The sequence below is a fragment of the Nansenia antarctica genome, assembly GCF_963989245.1.
Source record: "Nansenia antarctica genome assembly, chromosome: 4".
Lineage (NCBI taxonomy): Eukaryota > Metazoa > Chordata > Actinopteri > Argentiniformes > Microstomatidae > Nansenia > Nansenia antarctica.
In genome coordinates, this window is record NC_137689.1 from 68,805,342 (window position 1) to 68,819,786 (window position 14,445).

A 14,445-nucleotide genomic window follows, 5' to 3' on the forward strand; every position below is an offset into this window, starting at 1 on the left:
GTTGCCAAACGTTTCTACTGTAGGCATATCACATGTTCTGTACGCAATTCATGAAAGGATGTATTTTGGCATAATTTCGCCTGACTTGAAAAGGACAATTTTCAACAACATTTGGTGAAATGTTCAGCTGTAAGTCAGAGTTGTGGGTAGACCCATTCTCCAGATGGAGACCTCTCCCTCTGATGCCATTCTCTCTGTCTCTCAGAAGTGAATGCATTACTTTGGAAAAAGCCAGTCAATAAACACATCCCCTAATTAACTAAAATTGTTTTTCATCAATACCTGTAACAAGTCACGGCAAGAATTGATGTGAGCAAGGGTTGAGTTGCATAAAAATGAGTGACAGGCCGGAGTCATTGACATGTTCCAGTTTATCATGCTTCAAGCAGATTGACTGCTAGGTAGAGAGCATGGTGGTGATTTTTGAAAGTGCTATTCGCAATCTCCGCGCGTGGACCAATAGTCCAAATGAATCAATGTGAAAACAGTGATGCGACTTCAATCTAAGGGGGGCAAATGGTGCGCATTTACCATGCATTAGTCACATTATAATCCCTATTGAACAGGTTCCACTCATTTCTTGTGGAAGTCGAAAAATTAATTGAATCATACACTGCTAAGTTAATTTCACTAACCTTGTGTTGATTCCCTTCCCCGAGTCCAGTTGTGTCTGATTAGGCCTAAACGACAACAACAGCGTCCCCTCATCCACCACTGGTGCCAGGGAGTCTGTCCTCGTCTATCTCTTGCGATCTGCAAAATCCACATGTGAGCAAAAATTACATCATTGACCTCCCCGTGATCAATTCTTAGAATGTCTCTTGAAGGTTGACTTAATAAACATATGAGATACACATCATAGTGATGTTTAACGATAGCTGTGGCTAGGTCTTATTATGAGCAGAAAGTAACAGCGTTTGGTTTTTTATTGACAGTGCAGAGAAACTGAGGACAAGGGGAAAGTAAAGTCCTTCGGCGTGGGGAAACACTCCATTATGGCTTGTTGTAAGCATCAACAAACAAAATAGCTGAAAGTCCAAATAAACATGACAATGACAATCTTTTTCTAATCTTCTACTCTTGCAAATACCCCGTTGATAAACAGCCCTGGGGTGGAGTGTATGGACACTGGACCTTGCTGCATCGAACAGGTTAAAGCTGCTTAGCGTCCCTGCCTACCTAACACACGCACACACACACACACACACACACACACACACACACACACACACACACACACACTCAAAACACACACACACACACACACACACACACACACAGGCAGAGACAGACACACACACACATGCAAAACTCACACAGACAGACACACACACACACACACACACACAAGCAGAGACAGACACACACACACGCAAAACACACACAGACAGACACACACACACACACACACACACAAGCAGAGGAGAGACAGAGACACAGGATTTCGTCGGACCCTGCGTGTCTAGACAAAATATACAACTCTTTTGATTTTTGATATACATTATCACTGTGGCTTGATATAAAACCATTGACAACCCCCTGTCTCATCAATCAGTCGTGTCAGGTCTGCTGCTTTTATGGCCACTCGGGAGTCCCTGAGAGCCCTAACCCTGTAAAACTTTATATAGTGTATTGACCGTCCTCTCTGGGGTTGCTTAGCTAATTAAGCCGGGTGGCCACAGAGAAGGAAAGGCCACCGCTGTGTCAATACTGTTTCCTATTTGGTGACACCTTCCACTAAATTGAATGTGCTGCTAATGGGGGTGAGTGTTTAAAGAAGAATAAGCATGTAATCGGCGCAGGCCTGACCTCACACACACAAAGGGGACCGGAGGCCCAAAGGGCTTAAGCTGAGGTAAACACCTTTTTTCCGGGATGATGGTGCCTAACCTACCATGCATGTATAGGGCCTATCATTTGGCATATGATTTTTTTTTTATTCCACTACAGTGTGATTAGATTCACAATAATCAGCAGTTATCATTGGTTTGTGTTTGTTACCATGGTGAATATGGATCAATATTGAGACATCACAATACACCACCCATGCAGGATGAACTCCTTTAATTAGGCCTAGTCATAGTCGTACATGATAGCTTGGAGGCAGTTTCCCTCCTCTGACGCAGCACGTTGTCATGTAGCCAACTATGTGACGGGGAGCCATATAGCCTAGGGTGACACACTTGCATAGATACTCAGGCGTCATTGACTAGAATTAAACCAGGCGTACTTTTGACACATTAAACCAGGTCAAAAAAAGAGAGGGAAAAATGAACTGTTGAACTGCAAACTGATTTGAACTAATGGCTGCATGTCAATGATACCAGGTGATATCTTCATGAATGTGCAATTCAATTTACGAGGGATAATTCAAAGGCCTCTAGTCTAGTTATCACAACTCTAGAAATCAGCTGCTCTAATTTAGACAGCACGGTAAAAGCAGGGTGTCAGGCCACATGCAACTACACGTCAGATATATACCATCGTATTGTTATAATGGCATATAGGCCTAAAACCGCATTTATATAAATATTACACCCGCACACACACACACACCATAGGCTTAGCTTTTTCTCTTTTTTTTTAAAGAAAGAAAGAAAAGATGAGAACAGAAGAGAAGGAGACAGACGATTGGGTGAGAAGTTCCGTGGTCAGTGTTTGGCCAGTATGGGTGACCACCGCCGACGCTCAGTGTAGTTTACTTGTGAATTAATCGTTAAATAAGCTATCTGGCTGGTGCCGCTGTCTAGACGTGCGCGTGTCTCTGCAGAGACAAGACAGGCCCACTCGATTTGCTGTGATCTGATATTATCACCACTATGCAAACCTTATTATCGTCATTGATAATTGTATGGCTAATTGACTTTTTTTCTGATTGGGTTATCATTCCTCCAAGGGAAGCTATTTTTATGTTAAATGTATTAACATACATACAAGTTATTTTTATGTTACATTTATTAATATACATAGGGTATTAATGTTTAAAATAAATAATGTTGATAGTTTAATAGATGCTGTGAAAATATGGAACCCTATAATTTATAACCCTTCATATTACAGCTAGCCTACATAACTAGAAACGCAAAGCCAAAATGATGTAGAGAGGAAAAAAAGAAGAAGAAATGTCAATAGTGTAACGCGCGAGGCCACGGTCACAAACCGTGCAGCCTAATTACGTGGGTGATAGAATGCGACAACCCCGTAGAACTCTGTGAAAGTACATGGGCAAGATGCAAACCTCTATCTATGGCGGTATCACAATTCCCAGCGTGCAATCTCTCCCTCACTCACTCCCTCTCTCTCTCTCTCCCTCACTCACTCACACACCCTCTCTCTCTCTCTCTCTCTCTCTCTCACACAGTATGTGTGTGTGTGTGTGTGTGTGTGTGTGTGTGTGTGTGTGTGTGTGTGTGTGTGTGTGTGTGTGTGTGTGTGTGTGTGTGTGTGTGTGTGTGTGTGTGTGCGTGTGGGTGTGCGTGTGTGTGTGTGTGTGTGTGTGTGTGTGTGTGTGTGTGTGTGTGTGTGTGTGTGTGCGTGTGTGTGCGTGTGTGTGTGCGTGTGTGAGAGAGAGAGAGAAAGTGAGTGATCATTTTAGCTGCGTTGTATTCATTTTAACCTGCCCTATAGTGCGTGAGAGAGTATTATCCACAGACAAAACCGCACTACATGCGCCATACTAGGCTACAACAACCCGGCAGAAACACCTTGTCATACCTCAATGCAAGATAAAATGGATTTGGACAGCTTGTAGAGCGACGCTTAAGATGTCAAAATTCGCTACCAAGCATATTGCTACATTGCAAGCTATTGCATGCCCAGTAATGGTACCAACAAAGAATGACAGATTAAATCAACAAGGAAATTATTCCTAATAATACAGTGTCAGGGAACATCTATTTGAATCTCTGTATTATCGTATGCTAAACATTCGATAAACTTGTCATCGGGTCATCGCTCGTCAACTGGTCAGAATTCACTATAATTGTGTTCCTTACATCCCTTGTACCGTTAGAGAAGCAAAGAATGGCGAGATGTTCTCTGATAATTAAACTGATTTTTAGAAATTCAGATAAAAACAACAACATTAATAATGCTAAATCGTGTGCATTAATTCATTCTCTCGCTCTCGACTTTCCGCTAAAATATTCCGCTTCAATGTTTTGATGACGGGGCCAGTCAGACCTGCCGCTCTGCACACGAGACAGTCATCTCTTACGGACAAAGCAAACCGGGAAACCGGACTGCTTCTCCTTCGCAGGGTCCCGCAGACCGACCGATCGCGCTATTTCTAATGATGTTGACATATTCACACAACATTGACTTGAGGCAGCGGTGTTTCACGGCAGCATTGGAGTTTCCAAACACCTTTTTATAAGTCTGAAGTCTGTCCCCTCCACCCGACCTGTTAGAACCACGCCTACGGAGCCGTACAATTGGTCCGAAAGCGTCAAAGAGCCAATCAACAGAGCCCAGCGTCTCGTAACATGCAACACATCCATACAGTTCGAAGCCTATGGGGCACAGAAGCGCTAGGAATATCTTGGTGCTGGGACCTTACCACCTCTTCGCCGTCAACGGACTCCTTTTCTCCGCATACGTCTTTACTGAAATGTGTGTGTGCGTGAAAGAGAGACGAGGAAAGTGTGTGCGTGCGTGTGAGGGTGCATGTCTGGGACAAGTAAAGACAGAGGAATTATTCCGCGCTATCGAAATACTTCAACACATCGCCTTTGCGGGAGGACTGAAGCCAATGAGAGTGAATGCATTTTTAACAGGAATGCCGATATTGTAAACACGTAAGAAAAAGAACGCTGCTTTCAATTAAAACACAGTGACTCATCCTTGGTGGTTTAACTCGAAAATTGTTCGCAAAAATTGGACAGCTCATAGAAAGGTGCCTGACGCGCGTCCATCTCGGGAGAAAAAGCTTCAGATTTAGACACTTCCAAAGATTAATGGAGCGCATTTTCTCATTTCTCATTGCAGACACTTGGTTGGAACTCAGCGAAGAACGACAGTAAAAGAAAATTCACACCACCCAGTCGAAAATAAGTGGACGCTTATTCCTACAGTGGTGACAGTGGATTTTTTAAGAGTTCTTCAACTTGCGACAGATTTTTTTGCTCGTCAAGTATAGCCTACATACAGGCAAACTACATACAATTCATAAATAAATAAATCTATTTGGTACCGGGACTTGGATGACCTTCCTGATGAGAGATCCAGTCCTACAAGGAACGAGTATGGCATACCATCCGTTTTTACCTCACCGGGGTCCGGAATTTGCCATGAGTGCAATGTTGGGTCACCAGCCTCCCTTCTTCCCGGCCCTGGCGCTACCTCACAACGGCTCCCTCTCTCTCCCGGGAGGCCTGGGGAAGCCCATTATGGACCAGCTCATGGGTGCCACCGAGGCCGGCCTCCACTTCTCCTCGCTCGGGCACCAGGCAGCCGCAGCACACATGAGGCCTATGAAGGCTCTGGAGCCCGAAGAGGAGGTGGAGGACGACCCGAAAGTTCACCTGGAAGCGAAGGAACTTTGGGATCTCTTCCACAAGCGAGGCACTGAAATGGTTATCACGAAATCTGGAAGGTAAGCTAAACCGTTTTATGTATTCGAAAATGACATCTTTCTGGGGCTCAAAATCAGTATCAATCTGCAATGAGAGAATATTATGGAGATCACTGCGATCATCAATACGGTGACATTCCTCTCGGTACAATTGATTTATTGATGTGTGCTCGGAATTAGAGCCCCGCTAATCGTGGCCAACATTTTGATGTCAAACCTCGGGTATTTTATTGTCTCATGTCTAGATATGGAAGTTAGTCAGCTGAACCTAACCTAACCTAAGGCTGGTCAAACTCTGTCCTATCGACATAATCGTTATATGGCCACATTGCATGCTAATATAATCTGCTACACGAGATCAAATAAAACCCCAACCCAACCCCACCTAACTGTGACATAATATACAACACGAGTTGTAACATTTTATGACACATTTGGTGATAATGAAAACGCTGAACTGTGAGTAGTTCACAAATACTAATACTAAAATGTGCCCCGAAATTGTCTGAAGAAGTTTGTGGATCTAAACGTGTCACATAAATTCGTATGGGCCTATACTGCAAAACAATTGAAACACCCAATCACTAATATTATTAACATAACAAATGAATAGTTACGCAAACACAGTTACACAATGAATGCTGTACATGTTTTAGCTTTGGGATTATTTGTAAGTAGCCTATCTTAACCACTTTTTCCGGACATGTATGTTTACCAAGAATATGTATCGGTGTATTTGCATTAAATAGCTGGCATAGTGTCGCCTATATTAAGTCCTATAGCTCTGAAAAGAAAGTTAAATTTATTTTGGAGTTAGTGTCACTATATAGAATTATCATTCTCGTCATCAGGTTGCAATAGTCAAGCAAAGATGGCTGCTCCGTATGTGTGTATGCACTGTACGTGTATCAAAATCGTGTTGTATCGTGGTGTATCAAAAGCAGTCTAGTGTTTCTAAGTGCTTTTCTTGCTCCATTTCACAGGCGAATGTTCCCTCCGTTCAAAGTGAGATGCACAGGCTTGGACAAGAAAGCGAAATACATTCTGTTGATGGATATTGTTGCAGCCGATGACTGCAGGTATAAATTTCACAACTCGCGTTGGATGGTGGCGGGCAAGGCCGACCCTGAGATGCCAAAGAGGATGTACATTCACCCGGACAGTCCGGCTACTGGGGAGCAGTGGATGTCAAAAGTCGTTAATTTTCACAAACTGAAGCTGACCAACAACATCTCCGACAAACATGGATTTGTAAGTTCATCTAATGTATGTTTATTTCCTTTATCCGCATGCCTATCATCATCATTTGCATGACATTGTTATAATTATCAGTAGTAATTATCAGTAGTAATCATATTAATCGTATTTTAATATGTAGGCTATAAGCCTTTTATTATTATGCTATTGTTGCTGTTGTCTGTGGCCAATAGGGCAGAAGGTTGAGGAAGGCTTCATAATAAAGGCCTCATTTCATAGGTGTTCTTAACATAGGCTACTTGGGAATCAAATTAACTGCAATAATATTTCCCTCAATTTATTAGGCTACTACATGCAATGTGATATGTTGCTGTGTAACTATAAATGATTATATGACGATTATATTTTGACAAATGTGTTTTTGTGTCAGAGTTAGGACAATAATGCTCTAACAGGCCTGTTTGTCGTTGCAGCCAACTACAAGAAGCAAATCAATTCATCAAATAATGGAAAAATCAGTGTGTGCTTGTCTTTTTTAAATCCAGAATTGTTTCCCGTTGCAGACCATCCTGAACTCCATGCACAAATATCAGCCCAGGTTTCACATCGTAAGAGCCAACGACATCCTCAAACTACCCTATAGTACCTTTAGGACATACGTTTTCCCCGAAACGGATTTCATTGCCGTGACTGCATATCAAAATGACAAGGTAAAAATAACGCAATATGTTCGTTCGTTTACATGAGACATCTGTGAAATGCAATAGTGGGTTATTGATTTTGCATACATGATGTCATAGCGAATTACGTTACGCGTTTCCACAACCTGTTAAAGCAGCAGTGCACTACTTGTTATCATAAAATATGAAACATTTCGTGTTTGTTTTTATTCTGTCTGAGTTGCCACACTGGGCCTGCAATCTCAATCTACCGTGTTGAATACATATAATAGTCTGTTTCATCTCGTGTTTCACACTAAGCAACATCGATAAGAATAGGTCCGAATTCTCAGGAATGTTGCCTATGTAATACAGGTTATCTTAATTATATTTAATCACATGGAAAGGATTTGGCAACCACCCAGACTGTGTGTGTGTGTGTGTGTGTGTGTGTGTGTGTGTGTGTGTGTGTGTGTGTGTGTGTGTGTGTGTGTGTGTGTGTGTGTGTGTGCGTGCGTGCGTGCGTGTGTGTGTGTGTGTGTGTGTGTGTGCGTGTGTGTGTGTGTGTGCGTGCGTGCGTGCGCGTGTGTGTGATAGCGCGTGCCTGTGTATGTGTGTGCGTGTGTGTGTATGTGTGCGTGCCTACGAGAGAGAGAGGGGGGAGTGGGAAAGGGGGAGTGAGAGAGAGAGAGTAAAAAAGGGGGAGCTAGTGTGAGAAAGAGAGAGAGTGGGAAGAACAAAATGTGCAGTTAGTCAGAGAAAAGGAGCATTTTGTTTATATCAGACCGGGCTGGTGGTAACATTTAATTCCACATGTGACACACCGTTAATCAAAGTCATCTCTGTTGCTCGCTCTTTGATATGAGGGAGAAATGTTAGTTCCTCTGTATTACCTCTGGCCACTTGGGTCAAGCAAAAAATGCAGCAAATGTTTGGCAGGCACATTATGCTGAGAAACACTGTCAATCCTGCCAGAATGGGGAAGGGTGGACGCGCGAGGAAGTGAGAGAGGGAATGACTTGATAGTTCTGCGAGAGCTGACATACTATGCCTTGCACAGTGAAGTAAAATCTCTGCTGTGTGTGTGTGTGTGTGTGTGTGTGTGTGTGTGTGTGTGTGTGTGTATGCGTTCGTTTTTTTAAATTAGATGTTTTCATAATTCATTATTAAAATCTATTAGGCTGTCAATTAATTAAAATCACGAATCCCCAATCATGATGGCTGAATCAAGCACCTACAATTCCCCATTTTGAAGGATTCTTTGAGGGTTTGCGTAAACTTCCACAGGCCTAACCCTGAATGAAATACACTGTGATAAGGATGGTGATAACGTTGCATTTGTAGGCTAATGAAAGATATTAGAGGGACATGTCTGTACATGTTATTCTACGAAAGCCTCCTCACATCCACGAATTTACAACTTTGATTTGAATGATTTATTTCAGATCACGCAACTGAAGATCGACCATAATCCGTTTGCGAAGGGATTCCGTGACACGGGCAACGGGAGGCGAGAAAAGAGGTAAGAACGAGACAGTGAACTATTCCTAACTATTCCTAAAGCAACAAACCTTTTACGACTCATGTAGTCGGATTTTTATAGACATGGAGGCTGACAGCGATCTTAAGAGAATTCCAAAACGCGCTACGACTGTCATGGCTGTTACTCAAAGAGAAGCGTTTTATGACAACCTCTTCATCCCAAAAGCACATTCTGTAGCCTCGCTTTTTCTTTTAGCAAAGACGATAGCTCACTATGTTGTCCTTACATTGCACAGATTCACAGTGTTTAACAAGTGAACGAGATGGTTAATTTTCATATTCCTTTCACACATACGACAGTAATATGCATATAGAGTTATTCATGACAACAAGTTCAAAAACTTGGCCTACGACATATGAGCTACTGGAACACATAGGGGGTTAGAACTTGTCTGGTTTGAATATAAGATGTCTTCATACACGCCTTGATTGATCAAATGCAACTTGAAAACCTGTGTCTAAAATACATTTACGCGCTGTATACGAGAGAAACCCCACCTCTTCAGATTTGAATAAATTGTGATCCGTTGTTTTAATATATAGTTGTGGACACAAAAAAAGCAGCAAAGCCCAATAAGTTGTCTGTCTAACGTAGGAAACAGCTGGCGCTGCAGTCTATTCGCTCCTACGAGGAGCAGCAGAAGAAAGAGAACGGAACCTCGGATGACTCCTCCGGCGAGCAGGCTTCACTCAAGTGTTTTGGCCAGGCCTCGTCTCCTGCCGTGTCTACAGTGGGCCCTCCGAACCTGAAAGGTAATCTAGCCTGCAGGCTCCGATTGGAGAGAGACTTGGAGCAAATTCTGCAGTGTAGAACTCCAAATGGGCAATAGGCTGAACCAGTGGTCTTTTCGAAATGAAAAAACTAATTAAATACAGATAAAATCAGGATTAGGATTTAACGCCATTTGATCAGTACGATTGATGCCCTGTGTGATATTTAAAATAAAATAAAAATTATATATATATGTATATATATATATATGTCCATGTCATTCACTTTCACTCACGCTTCTTGTCATTCATGCGCATCACCGTGCTAAGCAGATAAACCTATAGTGCTAATCCAGTTCATTCTCTCATTGCACACACTAGACTGGACATATAATTAATAATTAAAACTGCACGAAATCCATGCAGTCAATAAATGAATGTGTCAGTCGTGGTGGGTGAGAAAGTCGCCAACTGTAAAAGGCTCCACCGTCCGATGAAAACGATAGGCTGGCCATTAATAGTCAGACTCATAAAACTGAGTAGCACAATTAATTTCATTGTAGTAAATAACTTAAGTGGCTTTAGCCTGCCTAAGACAACTTACTCACTAGTTGGACGCAGAACAGATAATTCTTAAGGTCGGATCTGCTATGGAGCCCTTTGTGCACTGAGCCCGAATGAATGCCCCCCAAAAGCGCGTGGCACAACACGGATTAAAACAGTTTGTTGATAGTAATTATTTATACTGTAAATTGACATGTTCACAACTTAGACCATACAAACTCACGAAATATTAATTTACTGTCATTAAGCCTGTTTTAGCCTAGCCCTGTGTGTATTTCTCTGCGTGACAGAGCAGGGGGGAACTCTTTGAAGGATAATGTTCATGACTCCGTGAATGCTACCCTCATTACTTTTCATTAACTTTTGACTCATTCTTGATAGATTTCTGTGAGAGCGATGAAGACAGCGACGACGAGAGCAAAGATGGAAACCTAAAGGATGGGCCGGACTCCAGTAAGATATCGACCACCACGGAGGACGGGAAGGATCACGAGGCGAGCCCCAGGAAGGGCCACCATCATCATCACGGGGGCAGTGATTCTACTGGCCGGTCCCGGGACGGCGCCCCGAGGACGGAGAAAAGCCTAGCAGACTCGCGACAGAGCCCGGTCACCGTCATCTCCAGCACCACCCGGTCCGGGGAAGACCTCAAGAGTCCGAAACGGGATCAGCCCAAAGCGGACGAGTGCAGGTCTATGACCAAGGAGAGCTACCTGCCTTTGACTGTTCAGACAGACAGCACCGCACACTTAAGCCAGAGTCACATGCATAATTTTGGATTTCCACCGGGTCTGGCAGGACAGCAGTTTTTCAATCACTTGGGGGGCGCGCATCCCTTTCTCTTGCACCCCAGTCAGTTTAACATGGGAGGCGCGTTCTCGAACATGGCCGCGGGCATGGGCCCCTTACTGGCCGCCGTGTCCTCCGGCGGGGTGAGCATGGAGGCGGCCAGCATGGCGTCACAAGCCCAAGGTCTGACGGGGGCGCATGGGCTGCCTTTCCATCTGCAGCAACACGTCTTGGCGTCCCAGGTAAAACCTGTTTTATTACTACCAACAGTACAGTAAGGCCTGCGTTTAACACATGCTACGCGTGTGCTGGAGAGTTGTTACCTTTTTGACTAATATACCGGACTATGTACATGTCAATGCTGTGTGTTCTCGTCTCCGTCAGTGATATGTGTAAATGTCAACATGTTGTAGGGAATGAATGGTAGCCTATTATATGTCCATATAGTATTCATCGTGTTTTTCTTAAGTTAAACAGCACCATGGATTATATAGCAGAAAATGTTATGTTTCTTAATCAACTATTGTGTTTCATATAGGGACTTATTTTCTTTGGCCTTTAGGCCAGGTTATATTAATATTATTTGTATCAATTATTTAGGCACACAGCGTTGCGTTGACTGAAGTCTAGACCACCTAAGCGTTGCAGCAATAGTGTTAGGCCATGGTGTTGATGTGAGCTCATTAATTAAGTCTGTGTTTCAGAGGAAAAAGGGTGAATGTTTAAAATGGTTCAGTGCTTCAGGGAGGGAAAACAACTCATTTTAAATATATAACAGATTTTTTCGCTTTCCGTCTACTTTCAAAACACATGTGTTTAAAGCAATGGCTTTTTCTAAATTGCTATTTTCTGTTGTTAACGAGGAGCATCATATAAGAAGAATTTTTATTTGGATTAACAATTCATGAACTATTTGCAAAGCAATATAAAACCGGATATCACATGGCGGTGGGTCCAAATTTGCAACAGTAAAACATTTGAAAGTTTGGTCGACTATATTCTTGGAAGGTTTACGTTTAAATATCTTAAATAGGCTATGCATAAACGTATGAAGGCCTGTAGCCTAACGTTGTGTGTGCTATATTTTCAGTAGCCTAAATGCAGCCTATTGGTAATCGTCTTCCACTATCCTACGTGCTTAGCGGCATTAAACTATTACGCGCCGCCGTAAAATAGCATAATTATGTGAATCGCTTTATGTGGAAAGTGAAAGTATATTCCTCCCCAGTTGCCATCATTTAGGCTCGATGAATAATGCTTCCATAGTCGCTCACGTGTCCAGATTAATTATGCTCACTCGTTCGCAACATGACCTCAATTCTAAACACACAGAGGCATGGGTCAAATACACGCTGACATTTCGGTGGTATTTTCCCTGTGCTTACTAGGTTGTTATGGAGTGTGTGAGTGTCTGAAATGTGAAATTGACATTATCTATAGTTATATTAATATCCCCCCCCCCCTCTCTCTCTCTCTACAGGGCCTTGCCATGTCCCCATTCGGGGGCCTGTTCCCTTATCCCTACACGTACATGGCAGCAGCCGCAGCTGCCTCGTCCGCTGCCTCCTCCGCTGCCTCTGTCCACCGCCACCCGTTCCTGAACGCGGTGCGTCCTCGCCTCAGGTACAGCCCCTACTCCATCCCTATGGGCGTCCCGGACAGCACCCTACTGACCACCGCCATCCCCTCCATGGCGAGCGGCGTCGCGGATCTGAAGGGAGACGGCATGGCCACCAGCCCTGTGTCGGCCACTCTGGACTCCACCTCGGAGGTCACCAGCCGATCGTCCGGCTCTATGTCCATGTCCCCAAAAACTTGCTCTGAGAAAGATTCCACTAACGAGTTGCAGAGCATTCAGCGCTTGGTCAGCGGACTTGATTCAAAACAGGACAGGCCACGAAGCGTGTCCCCGTAGATTCAAAAAATGTGTTTTGCTGTTGTTGTTGTTGTTGTTGTTGTTGGTATTGTTGTTGTGATGATGATGATGATCATGAGGACGATGAGGATGAGGATACGACGACACCCTTCTAGCGAATGCGGGTTTAGAAAACGGACCTATTTGAACAGTTTAGATTTTGAAATGCACTTTGGTTAAATACACATCTGATATGTATATTTCTCTTTTGTTAAATTAAAAACAACACTTTTGAATTTTTTTCCTGCTATTTGAATACCATACAAGTATTGAAACGGAGAGGTTGGGGATGAGACTCACAGATCTATGATAAGTTGCTGCTGTGTCCATATCTATAAGTTTGTTATATGTCAAGTTGCTGAGGCAACGACATTTGTTTGATTTAATATGCACTCTGAATTGGTTATAATTATTTTTAATTCACTTCCCTTTATCATATAAAGACTGCTGTGTTTTGATGTATTAATTGCATAACTATTTGAGACCTATCATTATGATCTGAGGGTAGGTGACACTCACTGCATGCCCTACAAAAAGATACACGTCCCTTTTACGACTGTCAGTTTGTTGTTACGGTTTACTTTACGATCAAATTGAAAGACTAACAAGGGTATACGTTTGAAAAATGTTTAAGGCTGAAAACAATCTGAAAAAAATACCTATTTTACTTACCTCCCTTTTCGCTAAGGATTCAATTAATTGGTCTCCGGTTATTGGTTTTAGAACGAATTTTTCTATACTTCAACTGATCAATCACGGATGATGAGAATCCTTATGTTGGCACTAAACCAGAACATACAACAGAAGGTGAGCCTACAAGCTCCTGTGCGAGTGATGGAAACTGTCCTAAAATCGCATGCCGAATCCATCATAAGTATTCAATGGGCAAAGGGAATCTGAACTAAAAATTTAAAAAGGTAATATTGATTATAAATGTAAATAGTGATATATAAAATATTTATGTAATTATTTCATATTGATATTGCGTGTACATACAACGGAGTAGTTTGTTTTTAGGGATCTGTCCTTAATTTATTGTCAATATACCTGTGTAAAGATAGTTTGTGGGCTATTAAGCTTTGTTTTGCCATCTGCATTTTATACCCCCCCCTGAATATGGATTTACCTGTATCCCCCAGATTTACCTGTACCCCCAAATATCCACAGAACTAGTTCTTTTAGCGGACACACTCACCATTTACCTGTGCCATTGTACCTTTACCTGTTGTCTGTCTGTGAAGTGCTACTGTTCCGACGAATGAAAAGCGACAGCACACTGCACCAATGGCTTGAAAACTTATGGTGAACATTTTCTTTGAGAAGAAAAATAACTTTCGTCTTTGTGTGTCAAAAAAGGACGAATTTTCTGTTTGGAAATACATTTTGCAGCCTGATAGTAAAAGTGCCGCATCTTATCGAAATATGAAGGTTTCTTTTGTGTTTCTAAAGTTGTCATTGGGTTATGTTGTATTCGATTTTTGTCTAGTTTACAACAT

At 42.6% G+C, this 14,445-nt stretch overlaps 1 protein-coding gene across 1 annotated transcript; it reads left to right on the forward strand.

Moving 5' to 3' along the window:
* Nucleotides 1-5,201: 5,201 nt before the first annotated feature.
* tbx3a (T-box transcription factor 3a) lies at nucleotides 5,202-12,949 on the forward strand (the record flags this gene model as incomplete). The annotated part of the gene is made up of 7 exons (XM_080530104.1): nucleotides 5,202-5,593; nucleotides 6,556-6,823; nucleotides 7,333-7,479; nucleotides 8,874-8,950; nucleotides 9,566-9,723; nucleotides 10,627-11,276; nucleotides 12,515-12,949. 7 exons carry the CDS (start codon nucleotides 5,202-5,204, stop codon nucleotides 12,947-12,949), a joined length of 2,127 nt encoding a protein of 708 aa, XP_080386230.1.
* Between the last annotated feature and the right edge of the window lie 1,496 nt (nucleotides 12,950-14,445).